At 44.7% G+C, this 26,981-nt stretch overlaps 2 protein-coding genes, 1 long non-coding RNA gene and 1 other non-coding gene across 5 annotated transcripts; 2 read left to right on the top strand and 2 right to left on the bottom strand.

Annotated features, from left to right (window-relative positions):
- The first annotated feature begins 1,052 nt into the window (after positions 1–1,052).
- On the top strand, positions 1,053–9,019 carry kxd1 (KxDL motif containing 1). The gene is made up of 5 exons (XM_088646058.1): positions 1,053–1,210; positions 2,526–2,652; positions 3,385–3,537; positions 6,057–6,103; positions 7,514–9,019. The coding sequence occupies exons 2-5, from the start codon at positions 2,558–2,560 to the stop codon at positions 7,756–7,758; spliced, it is 540 nt and encodes a 179-aa protein (XP_088502184.1). The 5' UTR covers positions 1,053–1,210; positions 2,526–2,557; the 3' UTR covers positions 7,759–9,019.
- Positions 7,207–7,278, bottom strand: trnam-cau (transfer RNA methionine (anticodon CAU)). The gene has a single exon. It is a non-coding gene; the product is annotated as a tRNA-Met (tRNA).
- On the bottom strand, positions 8,265–11,289 carry LOC148655417 (uncharacterized). The gene is made up of 2 exons (XR_015941273.1): positions 11,156–11,289; positions 8,265–10,505 (listed from the first exon to the last, which is right to left on the bottom strand). It is a non-coding gene; the product is annotated as an uncharacterized LOC148655417 (long non-coding RNA).
- Positions 10,499–26,981, top strand: ergic2 (ERGIC and golgi 2). Of its 2 annotated transcripts, none has more exons than XM_088646056.1 (14): positions 10,499–10,702; positions 12,773–12,918; positions 14,330–14,438; positions 15,587–15,633; positions 16,222–16,292; positions 16,459–16,499; positions 17,020–17,121; positions 18,563–18,658; positions 19,757–19,812; positions 21,074–21,172; positions 21,915–22,012; positions 22,842–23,004; positions 23,955–24,034; positions 26,309–26,981. In XM_088646056.1, exons 2-14 carry the CDS (start codon positions 12,813–12,815, stop codon positions 26,372–26,374), a joined length of 1,134 nt encoding a protein of 377 aa, XP_088502182.1. In that variant the 5' UTR covers positions 10,499–10,702; positions 12,773–12,812; the 3' UTR covers positions 26,375–26,981. The 2 variants fall into 2 exon arrangements, with proteins under 2 accessions (XP_088502182.1, XP_088502183.1); XM_088646057.1 differs by having other exon boundaries at positions 10,499–10,711.

The following is a 26,981-nucleotide window of genomic DNA, read 5'->3' as shown; positions in this document are numbered from 1 at the left end:
TGTTGACTCGGATCATTCTTCACATGATTAGGAGGTAGTTTTCTGGTTGACAAATGATACGATCGATTGGTGATTGATATGATAATCCAGGGGTCAAGCCAAGCCAGGGGTCTCCGTCCCGGTCTTGAAGGACCACGCGGCTGCTTACAGTAGATGCATAACTGAACCCTTAATTGACTTGATATTATCAATTCAAAAGATTGTTCTTCTTTTTAAACATGCTGGAGGCTGCCTTTAAATATTGCATTTCATACATAACATACTCAGACTATAAAACAAATCCTGCAAATATTTCAATCAAGCAACTTCTCAGTCCAGCTCGGTGACGAAGCTCAGTGGGAAGGAAGGCCGGCAACTGTGTGGCACTCCAGCCCTGGGAGTGGGAGCCCCTGGCCTGAGGCCCTTTGGCATCTCGCACTCATCTCTCAGGAACCAATCAGCTGAGCTGGAGAACCAGTCTCCTGCCACAGGAGGTTTGCAAAGCCTGTTGGGATACAGCGCATTACTACATCCCTGTAGTGGTCTGGTGTTGGGTGGCTCTGAAGCTGGCATTGTTACATGCTGTAAATGCACGAAAGGCAAAGCCCAAGCCAGAGATCTAATGATCTTCTTCTGAGTATGAGTTTCATATCAATACAGTTTCATATCAATACACCATGAAACAAGTGACCTGTCCATGTTGTTGAAGCTGATACTGAAGAAACAACTGAAGGAGAACCCTGGATCACTTAACAACCGAATTCCACTAAATACCAAGAGAGCTAGACTGGTCGAATGGTATCCTTCTTCTTTATAGCTGTTCTTAATTCTGAAAGTGAGAGGACATATGGCATGGAAACAAGCTGGATTGTTGCTTTATTTAATATTTCACTGGAAAACCTGCAGGAACAACGCCCCCCACCGGCCAAAGATCGCCCGTGCTCCATCCTCCTGCAGTAATCGGTGCTGTATTGATACGAAACGGGCAGTGTTTTAGATTAAAAACGCAGGACTTCCAGGGCCTGGGAATCCGCCTCTTCCGCCAGCGTGCACACGTGGTTCCGCGCCGGACAGGAAGTCCCTTGTGTGTTTCCGCAATACGGAAGTGAGCGGAGCGCAGTCGTGCTGAACCGAGGAAGGGCTGGAGACGTTTATTTACTACAACTAAATGAGGCTGTGGAAGTAAACATTAACCAGGATTACACCCACGGCAACCCTTGGCGAAGCAGGCGTGAGTTTACAGATGTAGCAAAACGAAGAGATGCCGCTTATTTCGCGTCTTCCATACCAGATCATGTCAAACTCCGAACGTTACTCCTAACATTCAGTAGACAAGTCTAGGATCCGAGAGCTGCATCATGCCCATTCTCCTCTTCTTCATTTCTTGAACGAGTGACAGTGCGAGTTTGAGCGATACGATGCGCATTGGGGAGGCTGGCAGCTCCGGTTCAAATACGCGTCACTTGTCAAATAACAGGAGGTCGGCTGAGCCTTTTAAAGATGCGGACTTAAAAAAAATGAACTGTGGAACCGTCCAGAAGTGGTTCATACGGAATCGACACTTGCTCGTTTCGTCTTCGGAATGCCGAATCGGTCTCAAAAAAAAAAAGTGTGTGAGGTGTTTTAAAATTCGCTTCCTGAACAGTTAGGCTTGACACCAGTAAACAAATTGCACGCGTGTCGTTTTCCAGTCTTGCGATGCACTGGCTTTACCGACAGCCGGTGGCGCTTCTGAGCGTGCATGGTAGTATATGCGTTTTATCTGGTGCTGGGGAGGTACAGTACGTGGCTGTTTGAGTCGCCGTGTGACGGTGACTCCAGGCTGCAGGGGTGCTGTGCACTCGATGCCCGTGTTTCCAAGTAAATCTCTTCAGTGAAGACCGCGGCAGCTGCTCAGTGCACATGCGGCTTCGAACGAGGCCCCAGCTGTAGAAACCAGGAAGGACCTCCTGCACCCTTCTACTGCATCTTCCCCATTCATTGCTTCTTCTGCCCATCTGATGTCTGGGATTCGTGTTTCTGCTTCCTGTTCGTTGTGACTTGCCCTTATCCAGTTCTGTTTCGGCAGGTGTCTGCCCCGGTCTGTAGTCTTTGCGTCCTGGTGTGATGCTCGTACAGTTACGGCACTATTTACAGTTCTGCCTGGATTGGTGTCCTCTGCACATTAGAAGCGATTTGAGTGTGGTCATGATTTGCCAGAGCTCGTCTTATTTCTGCTGCTCTCACTCTCGCCGGGACCTCCCAGCAGCCGGATCTCCTCCTTGCTGTGTGCTGCTCCGAGTGTAGAACAACAACACCTCGATTCCCCTGACACGCTCCTGTCACTGATGTTTGATCGAGTAGGCTCAGGACTGCCCGTAGTGTCTGTTTTTTCCTCCTTTCTTGTCATTTTTCATTTAAATTTCTGTGATCCCTTTACATTCTATAACTTTAACACTGATTTAACGTTTTGTTTGATTAATGAATGAAAGATTTCATAGTTATTTCTCAATTTACCAGCTTTTAATTTGCGTGTCTTTTTGTTTATATCTACTTTGTCCATTTAGGACACTGCTGGTTCTTTGCTCGAAGGCTCAGCATGGAGCCGACTGCTTCCGGCATGTTCTGCGACAGGATGCTCAGCATGGTCAATTCTGAGGATGTGAACGCCATCATTCAGGCGCAGAGGCACATGTGAGTACGATGCGTGGCTCTCGTCTAACTGCACTGTAATTCTGAGAATAAAAAAAACGTTTTGTCAGATGACATGCAGATATATCTGTGTTGTATAACACAGGAATTATTTTTTTGAAGGAAACACATCTGTTACATACATAAATAAGAGAGAGAGAGTTTCTCGATTGTCCCCGAGGTGGCAATTTGTTTTACGGCAGCAGACAATATCAGGAAAACGCACAAACAAACAACACGCATCAACATGAGCTAGAGAATCCTCTGGGCAGGATTCTGGGCGCAGGTTTCAGTAATAATAGCTCCACTGGATGCTCCACTCAAAGCTCTTTACAGGTAATGGGGATCCCCTCCACCACCACCAGTGTGCAGCCCCACCTGGATGATGCGACAGCATCCATAGTGCACCAGTACACTCCCCACACACCAGCTCTCAGTGGGGAGGAGAGCAGAGTGCACCAGTACGCTCCCCACACACCAGCTCTCAGTGGGGAGGAGAGCAGAGTGCACCAGTACACTCCCCACACACCAGCTCTCAGTGGGGAGGAGAGCAGAGTGATGAAGCCAGTTACATTGAAAAAACAAATAATATATAGGAAAGATGTTGGCTTCATTCTAGATTTAATTTTTTTAGTTTTATATTGCTGTTTTTTGTTCTTTAAATCCTGGAAGGGATATCGGTGTGCCGTCTCGTCCAGCTTCCAAGCACTTTCTCTATGTGACGTGTTCCTGCAGGCTGGACCGGTTTGAAAAGACCAACGAGATGCTTCTGAATTTCAACGGCCTGTCCAGCGTGCGTCTCCAGCAGATGAGTGACCGCTTCCAGCACCACACGAGGACGCTGGTGGAGATGAAGAAGGATCTGGACAGCATTTTTCGCCGAATCAGGTGCTGGCTTGTCTCCGCCTCCCCCAAAAGACCGTCCCTGGGAGAGTTCCATACTCTCTCACGGACTAGCAGGACTTTGCTAGGATCCAGGCCAGTCGCCTGCGGGCTCCAGGCACACACAGCCCCGCTCCCTAGACAGGGGACAGCTCCCTAGACAGGGGACAGTCCAGGTCCTGTCCCACAGCCGAGCTCTACGCAGGGGTGATGTGTCAGAGCGGCTCGGGGCATGAGCCCTGTTGCGCTGCAGGTGTCCCTACAGACAGCAGGTGCAGGATCCATCTTTCTCCGCATCTGCACAACATCTGGGGGAGATGACCCGAGGCGTGAAGCAGAAACATTAGAGAGCAGCTCTGGGAACAACAGATCACTTGTTGATCAAGACAGGTATCAGACTTCAGGGCTGCAGTTCAGATGGGAGACAACCTTGGATGTTGGAGCGCAAACATGACCCAAAGAAAATACAGGTTGTGGGATGAGGTATTTTTTTAGATTGCTTAAGATTCTAACAGACTCAAAATCCGTCTCTTTTTTTCCACTAACAATTCAAACTTCTCTCATTTACAGCGCCTTGCTAAAGTATGTAGACCCTTCCTATGCTGTCCCATTGTGTGACTATTTAACATCATGCACACACACATCTGATTTAAATGAATATTGTATTCAAAACCATGATGCCCAAGCTAAAATAACTTATTAGGGTAGATAAGGTGCAGTCAGGGTAAGGGGAAGAATGAAATATGTTGAACGCATACGTATTCTGCCTGAAAACTCAATATTTGCTTGAAGCACCACTGGCAGCAGTTATAGCCACAAGTCTTTTGGGGTCTCTTCCAACTCACATCAGCATATGTGCTCGTTTTTCTTGGCAGATTTCTTCAAGCACTCTCAACTTGCTTGGGGACCACTTATGAACCGCAGTCTTCAAGGCTTTCCACATTCCCGACTGGACTGTGACTGGCCTCTCGCGGACATTCACTTTCTTATTCTTAAGCCACTCCAGGGGAGCTTTGTCTTTGTGCTTGGGATTATTTTCCTACTGAAAGGTGGATTTTTGTCCCAGGTTTTAGGCCTGAAACGGGTGTTCCTCCAGGATTTTCCAGTACTCCGTCACTGTTCTGCTGGTGGTGGTGTAGGGGAGTCCTTATTGCCTGTCAAGTGCTTTGATGGAGTGTCCAGAAGAGGGCTTTAGTAGTACAAGGATATAAGGATATTATAATGTTCCCATCATTCTTGAGAAGCTTCCCGGTTCCTGCTGATGAGAAGCAGATTTATAACATAATTCTGTCACCATGCTTGACGGTAGGCATGGTGTTGACTGAGTGATGCACTATGTTGGGTTTGTGCCAGATGAAATACTTTGCATTTAGATACCAGGGTTCCACTTTTTTCCTCATTTCGCCACAAAATCTTTTTCTGCATGTTTGACTGAGGTCCTCTGTTGCAAACACTCTGTGGGTTTTGAAATGTTTTTCTTATTCAATTCCATGTGAAATGTCCTCTGTGGAGTCACTGGAATATTGTTGATTCTTGGATATCAGTATCTTCTGCCATCCCAGCCCCTGAACCCTGTCATTTTCCTAGAGTCACTGCCGGGCTCACTGTTGCATCTAAACTGCTTCCTCCTTGCCCAGGTGCTCAGCCTAGAGGGGAGGCCAGGTCTATTCAGTATCTGTGTGCTTTTTCACTTCTTCATAATCAGCTTCATCACCTCGCTCAAGAGATATTAAGGGTCTCAGATAAGTTTTATACCCTTGTTGAGACCTGGGCCTCTGAGATGTTTTGAATGCTTCATGGTTGGTCTTCATGGCTGAATCTTTGCTTGAAATTCACTATCTGACACAGACAGTTGTATTTATTCTGAAGGAATGACAACTAATATATGGCACACAGAGGCCACTAACCTAAAATACCTTGCTAATGTAGGTTTGGGCACATAAATGCATCTGTTTTTACCATAGAATATATATAATCTCCTTACTACTTTTTGTTTTTTTGCTTTCAATATGTGGAGTAGGTTGTAAAAGTGTCATGACCGCAGTGTGAAAACTATGTCATGAATAGTCTGAATATATTTGGAAAGCTCTGTATAAGTGAGGAAGCAAACTTCTTAAATGGGTGTGGATTTCTGTCTATAAAAGTTTGAAAGAATGAAATGCTGAAGCCACATGTACCATTAATCAATAAAACAGTTTCAGGTCCCACACCAAAAACCATGGTAGATCAAGCTGGAAAATGTAGCCAGGCTGCTGATAACTTTATTTTCATTTTTGTGATGGTGTATCAGGCGCTTGGGAGTAATTAGGAGTGAATCCTCAATGGTTTTCAGAATAGTCCATAAAATATGCCTGTGATGAAGTGGGTTTGGACTGAGCCTTGGCTGGTCATGACTCTCCAGTCTTCCTGTACGCGCTCTGGGCTCTCAATAGCACAGCATATTTTTTCCATAAAAATGTCATCCTAATGACAATGGCTATTGATTATTGATCATGCTTATTGTTTTATTTATTTTTTAATTGCAGAACACTGAAGGGCAAGGTTGCAAAGCAGTATCCAGATGCCTTTAGTAGTAAGTATTGATTATTTTTTTAATTTTGTAGCAGTCGCTACAAAAGCACGTAACTGTTCAAGGGGGAGCCCTTAGTGTTTCTCAGCTAGGAGCTGTGCTAGGTCAGACTGCCTTGCAGACTTGTTGCATGAAGAGAGGGAGATCCAGAGCTGCAAATCCTTTGTTTTATTTTGCTGCCCTGTAATGTTTTCTGCTGGAGGAAAACCAGCCTCAGATGTGCAGGAACAGCAGCAGCAGCACCTCAGTTGAAATGCTCCTACTCTGTGGTAGGCTCCCTGCTGTCAGCTTCTTGATGGAGATTCCCACAGTCGGGATTAGGGATTCTGCTGGTGCTTTAAACTGAGGCTGGTGCAGAGACACTGACAGAAGAGCCTTGGAAGTCAGTCTCTCCTGAAAGACAGAGCCTAAGAAGGGTCAGTTCCCCTCATCCTGTGGGAGTTGCTGGTATCACAGTTTGTTGTAGTGAAAGCTGGAATGGAAGTATGTGGGTGATTCATGTCCTTGGGTTCTGAAATAAATAGGTCTCATAATATACCTAATAATAGCAGGTCTTTCTTTTAACAACTGAAAGAGATCCTTAGATCTGTTAGCTGCTTACCGCAATGGTCTTGATGGGCTTAATGATCTCCTGTCGTTTGTACCTGTTGTTGGGTTCTAGGTTTGGGGACAGAGGTGGTAGCACTCTGTTACCTTGGGCTTTATCACACATGGTGGTTTGTCCCAAGCTTGCCTGAGGTCTTCATAAGCAGCTTTGTTTCATTTATTTGTTCCATGGATTTCAGAATGAACAGAGGAGGCATAATGTAATAATGTTAATGTTTCTTTATTAGCCCTATACAATTTCTTGCATTAGGAATTTGTCTTTTCGCATAACCCCAGCTTTTCTCCAAGGAGACACAGACACACAGACAGGGAGAGAGAAGCTGGGGGTCAGAGCGCAGGGTCAGCCATTGTACGGCGCCCCTGGAGCAGGTGGGGTTAAGGGCCTTGCTCAGGGGCCCAACGGAGTAGGATTCCTCTGCCGGCCGCGGGATTTGAACCAGCAACCTTCCAGTCACAGACGCAGATCCTGAGCCACAGAGCCACCGCTCCGCCCAAACAGCTAGCAGAGGATGGTTTCGATCCATCGACCTCTGGGTTATGGGCCCAGCACGCTTCCGCTGCGCCACTCTGCTCACAAATAGCATAGTGAATAGTGGAAACTAGGTGGAGGCATGTGAAAAACTGAGAAGAAGAGGCACTGCCTTACACAAAGGGTTGTGGGAGGGTGGAACAAGCTAGCCAGGAATGTTCATAGTCTGCCTTCTTTTAGGATGGATGAAATCAGTGATCAACTTACTACTGGCAACCAAACTGTCCACCTTGCGTTTACAACCCTTCTAAAAATTTTCTGGGGTTTGATGTTCGCAGACGTCCACGAGTCTCCCATCCTGGAGGACGACGACGACGACGAGTTTGACCACATCGCCCCGAGCACGGCCACTACCTCGGCCACCTCTGAGCAGAGCACGGAGTCCGGCGCCTCCAGCCCCGACATCATCTCGCCCACGGCGAGCCGCTGCTCGGAGGACTCCTGTCAGGAGCAGCCGGACACGCCCCCCTCGTCCTGCCAGAGGCAGCCCTGCAGCGGGGAGGAGGACGCGGGGGAGCAGTGAGCGCTGGAGTGGGCCCCGGTGGTCCTGCACGGACAGTTGGCTACTCTCGGCTGACTGGGAGCAGGCCGTCCTGACCCGTGTGGCGTTTGCACAAGCCTTGTGAGTTAGTTGCCTGAAGAAAGGCGCAGGCCCGGGTCACACTGGGAGCGCTCGCTGCACACAAGCCGATACTTGAATATTGCACCCAACAGGGGGGGACAAAAATTTCCTTATATCAGTTGTCATTCGTTGGTGATCGTGATCGTCGTGATTCTTATCTGAATAACCGGGGTCGTATGCGTTTTCACCACTTACATGAAATGTGAATGTGTCTAACCTTAAACGCCGTAGGAAAACTACCAGTTAGGTACAGAAGAGACTTACAGAGGTCCCCGCAGAAATAGGCTTTTCGGCACTGTAACCCTCAGTCCACTGTGACCTTTCCCATGTGCTGTGTGCATTCAGGACAGTGAAGCTCTTGCAGCCGAACTCATTCAGTTCAGAGCTAACAAGCACTAGAATGCCAGTTTTGTGTTCATTGTATTTAATGCTTATAGGTAACAGACAATAATCATGATTATCAAGAGTATTTCTTGAATGCAATATCAGGATTGTTGATCAATGGTAATTCCGTTTTGCCGATGTAACGGGGCCTGTGCCCTGAGCCAGTGACAGGAGTGACCTCTGTGCCCTCTGAGATCCAGACTGTGTCAGACTGCAGGAGCAGGGAGGCGTTATCCACTCTCCTGGGGGGGGCGCTGTGCAGGTGCCTGGAGTCTGGAGCTGCTCTCACTACTCCAGTTAATTTCAGTTACCCCTTCAGCTGTGGTTAATTCTGCTGGGCTGTGTTCAGTCCATTGGCACCACTTACCACAGTGTGGGGGGGGGGGAATTGTACTGTATAAGACAGTATAATTGACAAAAGTAATGTACAAACTTGTTTCCCTTTTTTTGTAAATACAGGTTTCACAATTCACAAATCTATCTGCGCCATGCCTTTCGGGAAACCGATGATAAAAATGTTTAGGAGAAATTAATACTGGAGCTTGGAGAGAAGCCGCAGCTTTTGGCAAATCTTGACTAAAGCGACAATAAATTCAAGACGACAAGGTCCGGCTGAGCAGGCATACCTGTATATGGCAGCCTGCTGCACCAGCACTGGTGTTTAAACTCTGTCAAGCTTCCGGGGAGTAAAGATGCTTGGAGTAACAGTATGAGTCTTTGTGTTTTGTGCCCTGCAATATGGTGAAATATTGCAATAAATATTAAGCTTTGTTTAAAAGTTTGTTTTTTTTTCCATAATAATTTTCTTCCTGATGCACAACGACAGTAGTGAATGGCGAAGTGCTGCCACGCACTGCTCAGGGAGCTGCCTGTGCTGCAGTCTGCATGTGCAGGCTGAGCTCCTCGCACCCGGGTTCACTGCCATTTGTGAACCTTTCATCCTGACCCCTGTGATACCACAACAGTCATTTCAGGTCATGGTTTTGAGACGGGGATGTTTTAAAAACACCATTGCATCAAAATATTTATCTGTTTTAGTGTAATAAAAATCTCTGTTGGGGACAGCATTTTTACTCCATAGTATAGAGGGAAACACATATGGATATATCATGAGGAGGGACGTTGAGGAAGTAACAAAGAGGGTAATGGAATTAGAGGTGGAAGGTAACAGAGGAAGAGGCAGGCCTAGAAAGAGATGGATAGATTGTGTGAGAAAAGATGTGGAGGTGTGTGAAGTGAGTGAGGAAGATGAGATCGACAGAGACAAGTGGAGAAGAGCAACCAAAGCAGCTGACCCCAGGACAGTCTGGGACTAAGGCTGTGAAAAAGAAGAAGAAGAATATAGAGGGAAACACAAGCCATACTGTTATAAGATCACATTTAATTCCTTTCCTGATCAGATTAAAAGCTGAATGCGAATATTAGAGCCAGTGTGTCAGAAGGTGCTGATTGTATTGCCCTCTCAGGCCTGCTAATTCAGCTCTTTACATCCCAAAGGATCTCAGACTACATAGTATACAGTAGGGGACCCTACTGAGAACAGCAGTAACCTGTGACACACAGCAGCCATTCAGCACCAGCAGCCCCAACTGGGAGACACAGGCCATTCTGTACCAGCAAAGAGGAGTGAGATACTGTTTCCTGAGTTAAGAGAGAACTTCAGGGAGGCCAGAGTGGAAATTAGCAGAGATCTAAGTGTTGATGCCCAAACTCTTAGAAACTGCAACAGCATCTTAACCAAATAGATCCTCTGTGTAATGTATCTTCTTAAGGACAGTACATCCTACGGCACAGTATCACTGTACGGGAGCATCGTCTACGAGGAAGAGCGCCGCCTACTGTTCCACCAGCGGCACTTGCAGCAGCAAACTTGTTTTCCTTAAATGCTTCTGATCCCAGAACTGACCAGGCTCAGTCCTGCTCAGCCGGGATCTGGCTGTGAGATGGTAATACTGCTGCAGTCTCAGTTTAATCTCAGACAAACATCACATTAATTCTCTGGAGAAACACAGGGACTCCTAGGACTCTTTGAGTTTGATTTTAAGGTGTTTGCAGAATCCCTAAACCCAGAGAAGCACAATTTAAGTGCTCCGTGTTTCCTTCTTGTTCTATTTTTACAGTGCTCTCTGACCCAGGCGTCTCCTTCCTTGCCCAGGATTAGTTCCTCATGCATACCCAGGGGGCGCTCTAAAAAAGACCCCTGCCACTTTGCCGCTGCCGCTGACGTCACGGCGCTCGTCTTGCCGTGTCGCTCTCGTTGTGTCCTGTGTCAAAGGGGAAAGGTCGAGAGGTTAGACACAGTCAGTGCCGACAGAAACTGCACAGGAAGAAAATTGCTCGGTTGGATTACCCGAAAAATCCGGTTATTTGAGTTTTCGTGTGCCTCGCGTGTGAGCAATGAATATTGTTTAGACGAGTTGCGGACAGAGATTCCGGTGGGGATCCAGGATCTGAAACTCATGTAAGTAAGGTGAGAAAGCAACAGACAGCCCTCGCTGGGGCAGCTGGTTGCCTCTTGATTTATAGACATTTGCTCTGTTTTTCCAATAATATGGTCCTGCTTTCAACGTGTTAAAGCAAAGGCGCCGTGTAGGAAATTGTTTGCCGAAATTCATTTTGTTTTTATTTGGTATCGTACCTGACTTCCTTTCCGTTGTCAAGAAAGTTGAATATTGACATAGATTTAATTAATTTTCTCGCGGTAGTCTTTCAACATTTTTACGCTTCGTGTGGTTTATTATTATCACGTCAGACTCGTTAATCCAAAGTGACGCGCCTCTGCACAGCTGGATATCTGACAGATGTACCGTGCCGAAGGTAACTGAGCCCCACCCGGTATCTGAACCACAGTTTCCCAGTTATAGTCCATAGCGCTGACCCCGTATTCCGGCTCTCGGAACCACGGAAAATTCACCTGCGTGATGTCATCTGATGACTCTTATCTACAAGACAAGTCTTCCTTTCTCCACGGTCATAAGATTGCCGACATTTATATGACAGATCCAGCATGGTTGAATTGTAACCCCCCTCCCCCCCAGTTTAGTTCCAGGTGTCAAACAGTTACGCACTTTGTAAGGAGTGATGTAATCAGCCGTAATTTCTAAAGAAGGGTCGTAGTTTATCTTGTAGTTTTTAGCCATTTCAGTGTAGTCCTCTGCCTTCACTGTTACCGTGACCGGGGTGTCGCTGCGTGTTTGAATGGGCACAGCTGACTCATAAGCAACGACTTAACACATTGTGTTTCCCAGATGGAGAACTCTGTAACAGCAGAGATGCTCTTCCACTCCTTCTGTAGTAAATCTTGGTTCAGCAGACCTTAGCGGCCACGTATTTGCTGGCGACCCAACAGCACTTCTGAACATCTGGCTTAAAGTAGTGTTTACAATGTATTGCTGTGCAGGGACGCGCTTAAATACCTTACTTTGTAGAAGCATTTGAACAATTGGATAACATGCAGAAAACATCTGGATACCACAGCGGATGATCCTGTATAGGGTGTCTGAGTAAACAGGGAAATGTTGACATCTCTGGTTGCACTTTTTCCAGTCCAGCAGTGTTTTGATGGTATTACTGGTCTGGGGAAGTAACATGAATAAAAATGCACACTATAATAATAATTAATAAAAACTTTATTTTATATAGCGCCTTTAAAGGTGGCTTCTTTACAGAACGACAAACAACAAAACAAATACACAAGATATGCGCACAATGAGAATACACAGTGAGAGGAGACGGTAGATGGGGGTACTGAACACAGCAGGAGCAGAGGGGTAAAGAACAGTTAAATAAAGGCTCTTATATAGAAGAAGGTTTTGAGTCTGGATTTGAAGGAGTTTAGAGAAGGTGACTCTTTGATATCCTTGGGCAGAGAGTTCCAGAGCTTGGGGCATAACAGGAGAAGGCCCTGTCTTCCATAGAGTGTAGACGGGCTTGGGGGGACAGACAGGAGACCAGAATTAGAAGAGCGAAGGTTGCGAGGTGGGGAGTAGGGCGATAGTAACTCAGACAAGTACTGAGGTGCCAAGCCATGCAGAGCCTTATAGGTGAGCATGAGGATTTTGAAGTTTTCGCAAAATGTAACAGGAAGCCAGTCCAAGGACTCCAGGACAGGAGTAATGTGATCACTTGCACTAGACCTGGTCAGGATTGTGGCTGCCGAATTTTGGATGTACTGGGGTTTGTTCAATGTGGATTTAGAAACCCCAGAGAGTAGAGCGTTACAGTAGTGTAACACTAATGCCTTTTCATTCTCCCGAAGGCCCACGTAGCTGCTGGTCTTCATTCCAGCTGACCTGCATGACCTCATTGACACCTTAATTGAAATAACAGGTGGCTTGGTGGGGATATTTGCATTTTTTTTTTCAATTGAGGATTTTGAGTTGTGTTTAAGTTATGAATGCAAGCGTACAAAAGACAACTTCCAACATCCTTAAGAGCCGAGCACAGTCCAGCAGGTCAGTTCGATCTAATTATGAGCAGCAATAGTCTGTTGGGGCCTCTCTCACGCTCAACGGGCCTGTGTTGTGCTCAGGTGGGATATATGAAGGTAGAAGAGGAGGACTCCCCCGAAGATGAGGCGACTGAACCGGAAGAAAGCCCTCAACCTGGTCAAGGAGCTGGACGCTTTTCCGAAGGTTCCCGAAAGCTACGTGGAGACGACGGCCAGTGGAGGCACAGGTGCTGTGTTCACTCCTTTAGACAGACCCACCAAGTGAGACACTTGGTGCAGGTGGTGAAGAGCAGCTGCTGAACCAAGCCTGACCAGTCCCTGGAGAGCCAGCCACCCTTACAACTTGTGTATTGTGATCACTGGAGTGGGTTCATTGGTTCAGAAGTCAGGAATGGGGAAGTACTACAGTTCTGCAGTTTTATGTGATTTTAATTTACATGTTTTTTAAGTTTAATGCACCTTAGGAATGCATGCCACTTCTTAATTGAAGACACTGCTAGTTCTCTATTTAATGCACTTGGGCACAGCTGGCAATGGAAAGCTTGAAGTCTTAGGGCCACACACATGGCTTGTACCCAGCTGTGCACCAGTGAGACACACAGGCGGCGGGACAGCCTCTTCCCAGGTACAAGCCATCTCCCCATGCACACCACTGAAGCTTCATTACAAAACCAAATCGCAATGTTAATTATGAGATGAGAAAACAGATGCTGTTTAAAAGGTACACTAAGGGCCCTGTTCACCTGGCACCACTAACAACAGGCTTCCTTTTGCATGTCGCATGAAATTGCTCATAAATATTTAACAATAACTTAGTGCTACTACAGAAATATGTTGTATGAATAAAAGTGTATTATTTTTTATCTTGTAGTTCAGACAGATTGGGAGTGGATGCATTTTTAAGGAAATTAGTTCCTTTAAAAAAGTAGTTCTGGTTTTAATTAATGCAGAGGCTTCTGGGAACACCTCTGCAGCATAAATCGGGAACTTCCTGCATTTCTATTTCAGATGATCTCTGACCGCACTTCATTGAACATATTATGCTTCAGGGAAAATGTTCGTTTGATAAATGTTTAGAAATTGCTATTTTAAGGGTCGCCCCCAGAATTGGCTGGATTGTGGCTCTCCAGGATCAGGGACGGTCACCCCTTCTCTTTCTGTAGGCTGTTGTGTTTCTATAATCCATTCTTGTTTGAAGCATTTTAACTTGATTGCAAATTTACACCTTTCAACAGTGTTACTGAAACTGAACTTGCTGTGAGTTGAGCTCTTTATCTCTGGGCTGTTCTGTTCATAAAGTCTTTTATGAAAAATGACCACATTTGAGTTTTCTCTGCACTGTTACTGTTACAGCTATCCTGTTTTCATTTCCTTTCCTGATTTGTTGATTGATCAGTTATTTGTTTTATTTTCGTGTTCTCCAGGCACAGCTGGTGTGATGGAAATTGTTAATTCGTTGTCAATTGTGAACGTATTGGATCTTGTAGTTCAATACTTTTAAACCCTACAATTCTCTGTGTTCTGCATCTATAATAAATATTATTCTTGAATGAGTTTAGCAACTAAAGGAGATGGATGAGCAAGACTGGTTTGAGGAATAAGTGGGTTCGGCACTCACTCCTTCCTCTCCCTCTCCAGTGTCTCTGCTAGCCTTTACAGCCATGGCTTTGCTGGCCTTCATGGAGTTCTTTGTGTATCGGGATACCTGGATGAAATACGAGTATGAAGTTGACAAGGACTTTTCTAGGTATGTTTTGTTACTGTTTTCTTTTCATTTTGCAATAAAGCTGTATTGCCCCAGCTGCAGTAATATTTACGTTGATCGCAGAGTGTTCTTTCCTGGTCCTATTTTCTTCCTCCGTGCTCATAATGAGATGCCTTTTACAATTTAAGGACTGTACGTCTGCCTTCTTTAGGTACTGTAAGTACAATGATGAAGTGAACAAATGAATTATTGCACAGACTTGTTTACTGTTGTGGTTCCCTCCTCTGTTTCAGAATGGAGACAAAACTGCGCTTCTTTCAGGAGCACTGGGACACTGCTGATATGCAGTATTGTTGATCTAAATTGTTCAGGGATCTGCTTTCCTGCAGCCCTTACTTTATGTACATAGTATACCAGCATAGTAGCAGCTAAATGCCCTGATTTTCTGTGTACAAGACTGCTTCACCTACAACATGCTTTACTGGACTCCCAGCTATGTTTTTGTATGTCTTTTTGTTTTAGTTTGACTATTTTCATAATGAACACAGTGTAGTGTAAGTCTTACCCCTCTTTTAGTTTTATGGCTCCTGTGGTGACAGGCTTGTTCAGGAATCTGGTTCACTGTTGTGAACTTACAAACAGCGTAGGAAACCTCATTGTGACAAGTCTGTGATTGCACTGTGTGCTCTGCACCTCTGGCTCTGTAGCATGGCTTTACAGAACTTCCATCACATACTGTGTGAGGGCAAGATCACTCACAAGGGCTCCTGACAGAATACAGAATGCCCCTTCAGGCAGTTTTCCAACATCAAGCCTAATGTAGTTAGGCACACTGAGATGTACTGAGACACAAATTCAAATTATGCAGCTGATGGGTCTTTTAAATGCTGCTGCTGACTGGAGGTCCAGACTGTTGTTGTGAAGCGTATGCAGTACAGTATACAATACAAAGGTATTTTGTAAGCTGGTCATAGGTATTTCTAACTATTTTGTTTAGGTTAGGTGAAAATGAAATGGTGTCATAATGTCTACAGTTCAGCCTGCCTGTGTAATACTGACCCAAAGGCAAAGGAGCATTGATATGTTAGAGGGCGCAGGTTATACTCTGGAGTTTGGCATGTTGTTGTTGTTTTTTTCAATAAAACCTTTCTATTGGATCTGATCTGCTTTTTTTTCTCTCTCTCTTACAGTAAATTAAGAATCAATATAGATATTACAGTTGCAATGCGATGCCAGTGTAAGTACTTTTATCCCAGGTATTTGAACTAAGAATGTTTTCTGAAAATGGTTATGCAGGTGTAACAGGTAGTTGTGTACCAACACTTAGTGGGTGGTTTTGTCTCACCCCACATCTAGGGACCCTGGGAAGAATAGCATCAGATGCTTCCCCAGTGTGACTGCTTGTATTGTTCTCAGTATTCTTTAAGACGCCTCTTGTAGCTGAAAGAAGAGACTGGAATGTGACCTGGTTTATGACCTCGTGTGTGTTCTCTTGCAAGAGCTGGCCTTTCATTTTCTCTCTTGCCTTTCTTAGCAGTTTATGTGCTAGAGGCTCTGGTGCTATGTTATCAGTTATTTTTCAGAGAAAGAACAGCCCTGTAATTTACCTATCATATTACCTGCAGCAGAAGCTCACTGTCATGTGGTACTCTGCCCCTTGACTTATATGGGACAACCTTAAAAACATGAGATTTGCTTACTGTTCTACTGATCAAGAAGGATGATGTGTGATTAAGCAGATGTTCACTAGGTACTATAGAAAAATGCAGTTTTCCCCATTTCCAGAATATTTTACATGTCAGGCTTTGTTTTTCCACTCTACCAGATGTTGGAGCAGATGTGTTAGACCTAGCAGAAACCATGGTAACCGCATCAGATGGACTGGAGTATGAGCCAGTAAGTAGAACAGGCGTGGCTGGCAAGAATCCTGCCTAGGATATCCCTAGGGATTCCCCCTTCCGTGCTGTGCCACTCGTCAGACTGCCTGTCTTTTTTGTGCTTTGTGATGAGGTTGATTTTTATGTCACTGAACATCTCACCTGTGCCTGTTGTGTAATTGCAGGTGGTGTTTGAACTGTCTCCCCAACAAAGACTGTGGCAAAGGTACGACATGCTTCCTTTAATACAGGCAACTTGACAAGTACACTTTCATCGAACAAGCTTGATGAGCCGGATGGCCCCCATTCTCTTCTCTTATAATCAAAAGTAGTCTTTCACACATCCCCTAATACTGCTTGAGTCCGCCTGTCACTGCGTCGACCTGAACGGCTGCTTGCGTAGCCCAGGCACTCAGAACCCCCCTTTCCTCTGTGTGGATCGAAGCAGTGGTGGCGAAGTGAATCAACAGCAGTGTCTGGTGGGGAGCACGCTCAGCCTCTGGAGCCCGACACAGACTGACACCCTTTTCTTCCTCCTCCTCCTCTTGTTAGTCCAGGGGAGTGAATTATTGCGCAGTCCTACCTGCTCCTGTCCCTCACACTCTGGAGTCTCGCGCTCTCGGGATGCCGGTTATCCAGTCAGTCCGGGTTTGTCCCATCCCACCGGGCTCCTGTCCTCAGGAGGAGTCTGTCTTCCAAAGCCACCGCCTCTTGCTCCCTCACGCTGTCCTTCTCTTCTGCCCCAGGATGCTCCTCCTCATACAGAACAGGATGAGAGAAGAGCACTCACTTCAGGACGTCCTGTTCAAGAACGTTTTGAAGGGGGCTTCCACAGCCCTGCCTCCTCGGTGAGCACGCGCACAGGGTTAACATTTCGTCTGCCTTATCAGCACGCATAGATTAGTCCTGTTTGAGGACAAGGAAGGAATTATAAGGACTTCAAATAGGCCAATGCAAAGGGAGATGAGCAGACCAACCTTGAAAGCTTTTCACTTTAGTGCAAACATTTTCTTCCGCTTTTTGCTTCTAACGTATTTTCTAACGTTGTAAAAACAGTTATTGGTGTTGGTGATATGTGGGCTGCGGTGTGGAGTAGTGGTTAGGGCTGTGAACTTGTGCTTTTACCCACATCCTTCTGGCGGCGATCACGAAACGTGCCCGGTATACAAGTGGGTACTAAAGTTTGTTGCTTTGGTTAAAAATATCAGCCAGATAAATACATTAACAATCATACAATTGCCCTGCATGTTTGAATCTTATCTTTAGGCTGACTTTCAGGTGTCGATTTTAGGCTGGTAGTCTGACAGTATTTAAGCTATTTAAGACAGTATTTAAGATATGGCCAGCAGCCATATCACCCTGCAACTCACCACTGGCAGTCCACTGCAGCTCAGCAGGTGTGAGTCTGGTCAGTACCTGGATGGGAGACCTCCTGGGAAAAACTAAGGCTGCTGCTGGAAGAGGTGTTAGTGGGGCCAGCAGGGGGCGCTCACCCTGCGGTCCGTGTGGGTCCTAATGCCCCAGTATAGTGATGGGGACACTATACTGTAAACAGGCGCCATCCTTCGGATGAGACGTAAAACCGAGGTCCTGACTCTGTTCAATAAAAATCCCAGGGTGTTTCTCGAAAAGAGTAGGGGTGTAACCCCGGCATCCTGGCCAAATTTCCCCCTGGCCTTTACCAGTCATGGCCTCCTAATAGTCCCCATCTATGAATTGGCTTTATCCCTCTGCTCCCCTCCCCACTGAGAGCTGATGTGTGGGGAGTGTACTGGTGCATTATCCAGGTGGATGCAGCACATTGGTGGTGGTGGAGGGGATCCCCATTACCTGTAAAGCGCTTTGAGTGGACTGTCCAGAAAAGCGCTATATAAGTGTAAGCAATTATTATTATTATTATTATAAGCTTTTGTAGAGAAAAGGCACAGCTAACATTTATTGTGTTCCAGGAAATGAGGATTAAAATTAAAAGTAAAAGCTTCGCAAAACCCCCATTTTATCCTATAATTTCCCCAGTCCTGCATTTATTGTAGTTGTAAATGTTGCCTCTCGTATGCAGCTCTTGTTCATAACCTAAATCTTCTTGCCACCTGAGTTAGGGCGTTTGAGAGTACCTGCACAGGACTGTACAGATATACAGCAGATACTGGAACTGGAAAAGCAGGAACTAGTCTGTCTTGTTTTTTTTTTTTCTGAAAAGGCTGCATGTCCATGACCGTTGTGCTTTAACAATACTGCAGCTGTGTCAGCCATCATGTTCAATAACGAGATGCCTTTCCTTTTCCACAGAGAAGACACTCTTTCACAGCCTCCCAATGGCTGCAGGATACACGGGCACCTTTATGTCAATAAAGTAGCAGGGAACTTTCACATTACAGTGGGCAAGTATGTTATTTTCATTGAAAAAACTTGTGTATACATTTTTAGTTTTCAGCTTAGTTTATGTCCAGTGATATCTGTGATAAATGCCATGATTCCAGAAGAAACATGCCACACATAATTAAAAGGGAACTACAGTCCCAATTACTTTGACCGTTAATTAAATCTCGGTGACCAAATAAATTAATTAATGTTATAGAAACATTTTACAAAATTAAGCACAGAATTGTGCATTTTGTGAAAGTACTGTAAGTCCCAGTGTTGTTGCAAACTGGCATTCAAGTTCCCACGAATTGCGACATGAAGCGACTCTTCCTGCTCACCAGTCACTGTAATGATTAATGTGATGTGATGTACTGTACGAGCAAATAAGTACAGGTTGTGCAGCAGAACTCTCACCGCAAAAATGTTCCAACGTGATCTGCATGTAGAGTTAACAACTAAGTAGTATTTGTCGGCAAAACCTTCTTGAAATCGAAAGCAATATTTCTGTAGGATTAAAAGAGCATTCACAAGCCTGCTTATTTCACCTCACCGAAGGTTTTGTTGCCTCGTTCTGAATCACAGAACATGGCGCTGTTCATACCTGGAAATGTAATCTATTTTCTGATGTAAATTGCAGGTTTTACAAGTTTCTGTCTAGATTTTCCTTTTATTGTGGTTTGGAATGCACTTATCAGTGCTGATGCTTTCTAACCCCGAAATATAAAAATAGCGCTGCAGTTCCTCTTTAATTTATTTTCTAGTGTGAATAGAATAGTACAGAAAACTGTAATGTTCACAACACACTGAAAACTAATACATTACAACGCTGACATTTGAAGCAAACCTAAGCATTGGGGATGTGTTTTATTACTTAAAATATGTATGCTTGATTTTAGCTTTGTAATTCTAAGTGTGTATGTCTAATACAATACTAATGGGCTATTTTAAAGGCAATATTCTCTTTTTGCTCTTGGTGAATCAGGTCTGTAATCAATGAGGAAATGAGTGAATTTGTTGAGAGTGTGATCGAGGTCTGAGGCACGAGCTGTGTGTCCGAGTGTGTCGGAGCTCCCTGCGGTTGTTTCTGCTATAAGAAGTCTTTGCTGCTGTTTCCCACAGGGCTATTCCTCACCCACGGGGCCACGCTCATCTAGCAGCTCTTGTGAGCCACGAGAGTAAGTACCGTTCGGTTTGCCATATTTGCATCTAATGAATCCTACTTTTCCCTGATCAACCCACGCCTACACACGGCAGCCCTGTGGCTGAAGTGTATCGTAAGGAAACATAGGTTATCATGTATTTGAGCACATTTGCATGAAAGTTGTTTTTGTTGCCGGTTTCCACTGAGGAAGAATATCTGTTTAAAAAAGTTTTTTTTTATTTCATTGATGTGTACCTCACCAGATATCCAAAGCAATATATATATAAGGCATTTTACTGGAGCAGTCAGAGTGGAGCGCTGTGTTTAAGGTACAACAGCAGGACCCAGGAACTGCACCCATAGGCTTCCAGAGGTTAAACTACTACTGATTAGGTAGCCGTTGCTGCTAAAAACTGCAGAGATTACACATAACTGAGTCACAGAAAACGACAAATCTGATTTTTAGAAGCGCAACCCATTGCTTAGTTATTTCAAGTAGGGAGCTGCGTCAGCAGGCGTCAGGCTGCAAAGGAACAAGTAAAGGTTTATTCCCTGCTGAAAATAGAAGAAAGAAAACACAACCCAAAGAACCACTTCTCTCACCCAGAGAAGGCTCTACAACCTTTCAGCATGGAATAAACCTTTACTTGTTCCATTGCTTAATTGTTTCATGTGAATGTTATTTCAGTACCTGTTTGTGAAGACCCAGTACAGTGATGAGCCAGTAGCAGAGTGCAGGAGAGGCTTGATCTTGGGCAGAGACCATTTACAGTTACTGGCCTCATGAGGGAGCTTTCGCTCTGCTGAGAAGGTCTTTTCCTCCACTTAAAATGTATTTCTCAAAGCGTTTTTGTGGAAAATACTCAAGTAGCCCAAAAACACAACAGATCACCTTGACATGAAGAAGCAAAATAAGCCATTATTTAAACAAATCTGACCAGGAAAAATAATTAGATGCATTCAACCGTCATACATACAGTAGCTAGGCTTATTGTGGTGGCTGCTGTCTCCTGTCAGGACTGGCTGAGGAAACTGTCCCAGATACAGTACCTGGGTGGGACACGAAAGAGGCTTTCCCAGACCTTTCCAAGAAGAGTCCCCAGAGAGCTGAGATTATTCCTTGTGCTTGCGTGATATTAGGGGAAATCTCTGAGTCCTCGAGTTGAGTTGTCGATTGAATTCAGTTGATACACTTTGTTCTAGAAGACGGAACTCTTGCTGCTCAGAGGAAGCTGTTGAGGTTAATGTGGTTTTCTTGTTGTTATTGTTGACGTGAGTTTGTTCTTGCATTACAGCCTACAACTTCTCACATCGAATAGACCATTTGTCTTTTGGAGAGGAAATTCCAGGAATCATTAATCCCTTGGATGGAACAGAAAAAATTTGTTCTGACCGTAAGATGAAGTTATTATGTAAAAGCAAAAACCAGTAGATTAATGTTTGTCTTAATCTGTCTCGTTCATGCTGGAAGGGGAAATAATTGTCTCTTTGTTGATTTGCCAAGAAGTAGTTCTTTGAATTTTAACTGAAAAACTGAAATATTTTTATTTTTTTAAATATCCATAAGTGAGCAATCCTACTGATGTAGAAAAGCAGATTTAGATTTTCACGAAAGCCTCTTTAATCTTCCATTCGTCCGTCATCATTGTCAAGTTTATTTGAAGACAATCCAGCAGGGCCTGCTGGAGGCTGTGGCCTGTTTTTAGTATTTGGGGAAAAAAAATCTGTATCAAATATATTTTGATTTGGCAGAGAGAGTGCTGAGTAAAGAGGGGGGGCGGTCGCAGTATTTATCTCTGCTCTGAGATAGTTTTTTCTCCTTGGTGCTAAGTGCTTCTGTAGGTCTGTGGCTGCAGCCACGAGTTGTGTTTTACCATCCAAACACTTTCAACAATGGTTGATCTTCTGTAGTTACTTTAAACTGGTTTTATTAATTTGCTTTCTCTCCATCTGTGTGCATATGCAGTATATCCATGTATATATTGTATCGAACATCTCAGATCATGTATATCAGGTAAAGATCTATTAGATACAACATATATCTCTCCTATGCTCAGCACTCAGCAGGCTGTTTTCCTTGTATTTTTGCGACACTGTGTTGTTTAAACCAGCGCTGATTCTGTGCTGTTGTTTCAGACAACCAGATGTTCCAGTATTTCATCACAATAGTGCCAACGAAGCTCAAGACATACAAGATCTCCGCCGACACTCATCAGTACTCGGTCACCGAGAGGGTACGTCCAAGGAGCAGCGATCTGCCTCGTACAGTGCAGCCCCTCTGGCTTCCATGTGCCGAATGACGAGAGCCAAAGTCTGTGTGTTCTTTGTTCACTCAGCCTCCCACCACATGTCGTGAGGACCCACATGGAGCTTTGATAACTTTCAGTAACATATATATAGAAAAAGTAAGAAAATCTGAAAGGGGCAAACACCTTTTCACTGAACAGTGTAATGTGACATACAAGGGAAAATTACCAGCTTTGCTCGTCTTTGTTTGAATTCATTTTTGCATCGGTACAAAAAATGTGGTTTGCTGTGCCGACAGTTGGTTTTAGCGAGCTCGCAATAAACCATCAGTAAACCTTTCAAAAAAGGATATTGTGATGAAAGGATGTATTACATGAATTGCGATTCACATCGAGTTAGGAGCTGCTGAAACAATATAGGAGTATCATGGCGTTTAATTAATTGGTCCCAGCTGGGTCTTGAAGCTTGTTCCAGACCAGACCCAGACTTGGAACCTCTGGTTTTGGCCAGCTGGTTCCAGTCCCCCACAACCCTCTGTGTAAAGGAGTGCCTCCCGTTCTCGGTTTGAAGCCCAGGCTGCAGCAGGAGCGTGATCAGGCGGATCGTTTCCAGCTGTGCTTGAGTTGCGCCTTCTGCTGGCTCCAGCTGTCCCCAGCTGTTCCGGCCAGGGAAGGCGATGGAGCTCTGCTCCCCAAGCCAGCTGGAAAGCGTGTGTGTCTGGGTTTTCTTTTTAACGTTTCGGCCTGTTAATGACGGTTTCTTCCAATGAGTGTTCAAAGGCCTCGCTTGCTTTTAATCCTGGTCTTGGTCCTGCAGGAGCGGGTGATAAACCATGCCTTGGGCAGCCACGGAGTTTCAGGGATCTTCATGAAGTACGACATCAGCTCCCTGATGGTGACGGTGACGGAGCAGCACATGCCTCTCTGGCAGTTCCTCATCCGCCTGTGTGGCATCGTCGGGGGGATCTTCTCCACCACAGGTGAGCTCTTCCATGACAGAAGATACATGGGGGGGGCACAGTGGTGCGGTAGCTGGCATTGCTGTGTCGCAGCTCTGGGGTCCTGGGTTCAGTCCTGGACCTGGGGCGCTGTCTGTGTGGAGTTTGCGTGTTCTCCCTGTGAGACATGCCGATTGCTCTGTTGGCTTCTGGGGAAATCGGCCCTGGTGGGAGTGAGATCTGTGTGTTTACTGCGATGGATTGGCGTCCCGTCCAGGGAGCACCCTGCATTGCGCCTATGGCTTGCTGGGATGCTTGCCCTGAGACCCTGTTCTGGATGAAGCACTTAGAGACTGGATGGATGTAAGATACACTGGAGGTGAAGATCGGGAATTGTCGCACTCACATTTGTGTTCTATACCCTCCCAATTTGGAATCAAAACTTCCTTGCTCGTGTCTGCCCACTTCTGCAGAACTTCTGTATTGAAACTTTTTAATACGTGAATCGTGATGGTCATCGAGTTAGGAGCTGCGAAATCAATATGGGAATACCATGGCGTTACATTAATTGGTCCCAGCTGGTTCTTGAAGCTTGTTCCAGACCAGAACCACCACCAGCCCGGGGGTGACAGACCTGCAGCGCAGCTCGGACCGCACGACGGGAGGGCGCAGCTGTTGCTGAGCATGCTGCAGGAGGTCGCGCAGGTGCCTGTCCCCCTTGAGCCTGCACCCTAATGGCCGCTGAGGGAGTCCCGGTCAAGCTCTCTCCCAGAGAACCTTATACTTAGACTTTTTTCATATATTTGTTATCTTTGATCAGACGGCTTGCAATCCTGTCCACCTTTAGGTGGCTTTTTTTGTGTTCTGCTACTGCAGCGTCTCGTGTTGGGCTTCTCAAAACCCCTTCTGTTTTTAGCCACTGATCTGATTTTGTATTTTCTAGTTTTTTAAACTGATTTTTCTTTTCTCACTTGTACGTCTTTGTTTTTTAGGCATGGTCCATGGACTTGTGGGCTTCTTGGTTGACGTTGTCTGCTGTCGATTTAAGCTGGGTGTTTACAGGCCGAAGGAAGTAAGTTTGATTTCTGAGACTGTTGACAGACACGCTGAAGGATTATTTTAAGAGCAGGAGGTGTCTTCACTGGATGTGGGTTTCTGAGGACGCCTTTTGCACAAGTATCGTGGGGAAGAACCAGATGTCAGCTCTTCTCAAGGCACAGAAATTAAGGATTACACATCCTCATAGGGGTTTGTGGCTAACCCTCTACTATGGTATTAAGTTTATTTAGATTAATTAGGATGAAGTTTAGATAGCAAACTGGACTGCAGCCAGTTTGTAGTGTGGTGCCGTCTCTCTACAAGCTAGTTGGACGAGCCCTTTATAGAGACCGGCTTTTTTATATAGAATGCTTCATATGTATTATGTGTGTATAAATCATTTGATTATTATTGTACTTTGTGGTTTTTCTATGAAATTATACTTCTAAGATCATTTATGAGTCCCCTGAGGATAATTTCTTGATTTGGCTGGTCAGCAGTCCTGCTGACGGGCTGTACTGTCTGAGTAGCAGTATAAGCTGAGAATCCCACAATGCAAGCAGTTTGTGTCCCCGTGGGAAAAGCACCATGCTGTGACAGAATGAGGAGGCTGGTGGGCAACATTTCTCCAGCAAAACAAACTCATTCTTGTTATTCTCAGGTGTGCCTTAATCTTTTTTAGCAAGACTAGAGGCTTCTCTTGGGTGAGGGTTCATACAGGGTTTATTTGCAGTGTTTCTTTGTGTTTTTGCTGAAATCTGGTGCTCAGATTTAGACTTTCTGCTTTGTTTAGGGCAGTGAGGGGCCCCAGTGCTTGTGATCTGTATGTTATATAAAAGGAGTGTCTTAACGGTGTTCGGTGTCCACTGTTCAGCTCAGTTAATTAAAAATATATTGCCATTCTGATCTGCTTCACCTGAGCTGCATCAGTAGTCTCTGTGTAAAGGCACAGCTTGGTTAACACATTTCTGTAGCAGTGTGTCTTGAGTGAAGCTTTATTCAGTTTCCTTCAGGAAAGTGTTAGATGTGCCTTGTTTGTGTAGACCTCTTACCAGAGTAATGTCTGTATGTAAGACAGTGTTGTGCTGTAAAAAAAAAAAATTTAAATAGCTTATAATTATCATTTAAATAATTTAATGTTATATGACAAAAAAAATCTGTAGTCTCCAAAGTTATCAGAGTCTCAGTTCTGGAAAAAGATAAGAAAAAAATATATAAGAAATAGACAAATCAGGAGAAGAGGAGAATTGGTTGAGTGCAAAGGGAGTGTGTGCAGTTAATCTACTCTCTTGTCTGTTGTTACTGTGCTGTAATAAACTTTATTACAGTACAGCAGCACTGCATTTATAATAGCAATAAAAATGAGATGTAAAAGGCATAGAAGAGGCACTCTACTAAGAATGAAGAAAATAATTCAATACAGTCTGTGTAAGGTATAAAATCATAGCAGTGATCTCATTTATTTGTACGCCCATGCACACTACCAATTTCTTAAACGGTTAACAGTCATATCAAAATATTGCTACAAAACTACTATGGAAATTCTTGTTTTACAAGCCCTTGAATCGTAGCCAGTTTAAACTTCAAGGTACCTAACCCTGGTGAATACAGAGATTTTACTGTTTCCCTGAACAAAACGTCTTAATTGCAGACAAAGGAGGATTTATCCTGTGCTATTAAACCTGGATATGGGGCAAGCTTCTCGTCTCTCTGTTCTCCTTTCTGCTTCCTGGATCATTTGCAGAATCCTAGCTGCTTCTTTCTTTTGTCTGAGTGGATATGATCAGCTGCTGTTTCCTGAGGAACAGTTAGTTAGGACGGGTTTATCACAAAAAAAAAAAGAAGTCAGTCTAATAATTAAGTTCTTCTGTAGAACTGCTCACTGACAGTCAATTATAATCGTCAGTGTGATAACTATGAATTATTCCTCTTTTTGCTCCCAGATGAGATATTCTCTCAACAAGAATGGAGTGCGCTCCATCTAAAAGAAGAGCTTTTCTTGTAGCTTGCTAAAATGTGTCTTCAGAAACTGCCTGAAAAATTTGTTTTGCCTTAATTTTCACATTTTTCTATGTGAAATTGTTTTTCAATTTCTTCAGGATTGTGGAACCTTCAGAATCTTTGGAAGCAGGTTCTCCATGTGCTCTCATGTGAGCATGTGGAATATCCATCCTTCCTTGTCCATAAGGCCAGAAACCTGCTGATGAGGGGTTTTGTTCAGTATAACGACTTCATGTTCTCCTGACAAGATAAGTGGAAGCAGTGATTCCTGCAGAACTAGTGAGGCTGTTTGTCTTTCTCCTTTCAGGTGGCTCTCTCCGATGGTCACATGAATAACCACAGCCCCGCTGCGGTGGAAAACAGCACACATTAACAGGGGGCGAGAAACGCCCACTTCTCTGGGACTTCCTCACGATGTTTTTTGATGTAAGAATGCAAATTTTCCGAAGGCGCTGGAGTAAAACCTTTTTAAATCAATTGGGTACTCTTTTGTACATTCAAATTTTCGTACAAGGTGGATGGGAGCACACCGTTCAGAAAACATGAAATAGTGTTGCTGGAGTCCATGAAATGGCATTGCCCCCTTGGTGTTTGTGGGGAGCCTCTTCCTCCTCTTTTACCTTTAGAAGAACTGCAACCCCAATTTCCGAACATGCCAGTAAATTTTCCAGATATCGTGATGTCTTTCATATCTTTTCCTGCGAATAGAATTTTCTTTTGGCTCGCCGAAGGACCAGCGCAGTGGGCCGCTGTAGTCGGTGACAATGACTCTGTGTTAATTTATTTTAATGTGTTGGTTGCAGTGTCCTTGCTGGTTTGTCGCCTGCAGTCAACAATTTGTAGCGAGGTCGGGAGGAAGAAATATTCATTGTCAAATAAGTGCTGAGTCCCTTTTCCACAAAATACTAGGAAAATCTCTTGGATATTTTAACAGTTTCTCCTGCTGTATATTTATAAACGACTTCCAGTACCATCTGCAA

Source organism: Lepisosteus platostomus, chromosome 9 (genome assembly GCF_059453375.1).
Source record: "Lepisosteus platostomus isolate fLepPlt1 chromosome 9, fLepPlt1.hap1, whole genome shotgun sequence".
Lineage (NCBI taxonomy): Eukaryota > Metazoa > Chordata > Actinopteri > Semionotiformes > Lepisosteidae > Lepisosteus > Lepisosteus platostomus.
This window is presented reverse-complemented; position numbering and strand designations above follow the sequence as displayed.

Excerpts from the sequence above, each read along its gene's own strand:
- kxd1 (XM_088646058.1), top strand. The coding sequence starts at position 2,558 with ATGGAGCCGACTGCTTCCGGCATGTTCTGCGACAGGATGCTCAGCATG. Across the intron at positions 2,653-3,384 it reads ATTCAGGCGCAGAGGCACAT|GCTGGACCGGTTTGAAAAGA; the intron begins GTGAGTACGATG and ends GTGTTCCTGCAG. Across the intron at positions 6,104-7,513 it reads GTATCCAGATGCCTTTAGTA|ACGTCCACGAGTCTCCCATC; the intron begins GTAAGTATTGAT and ends TGATGTTCGCAG.
- ergic2 (XM_088646056.1), top strand. The coding sequence starts at position 12,813 with ATGAGGCGACTGAACCGGAAGAAAGCCCTCAACCTGGTCAAGGAGCTG. Across the intron at positions 17,122-18,562 it reads TCCACAGCCCTGCCTCCTCG|AGAAGACACTCTTTCACAGC; the intron begins GTGAGCACGCGC and ends CCTTTTCCACAG. Across the intron at positions 19,813-21,073 it reads AGCTCTTGTGAGCCACGAGA|CCTACAACTTCTCACATCGA; the intron begins GTAAGTACCGTT and ends CTTGCATTACAG.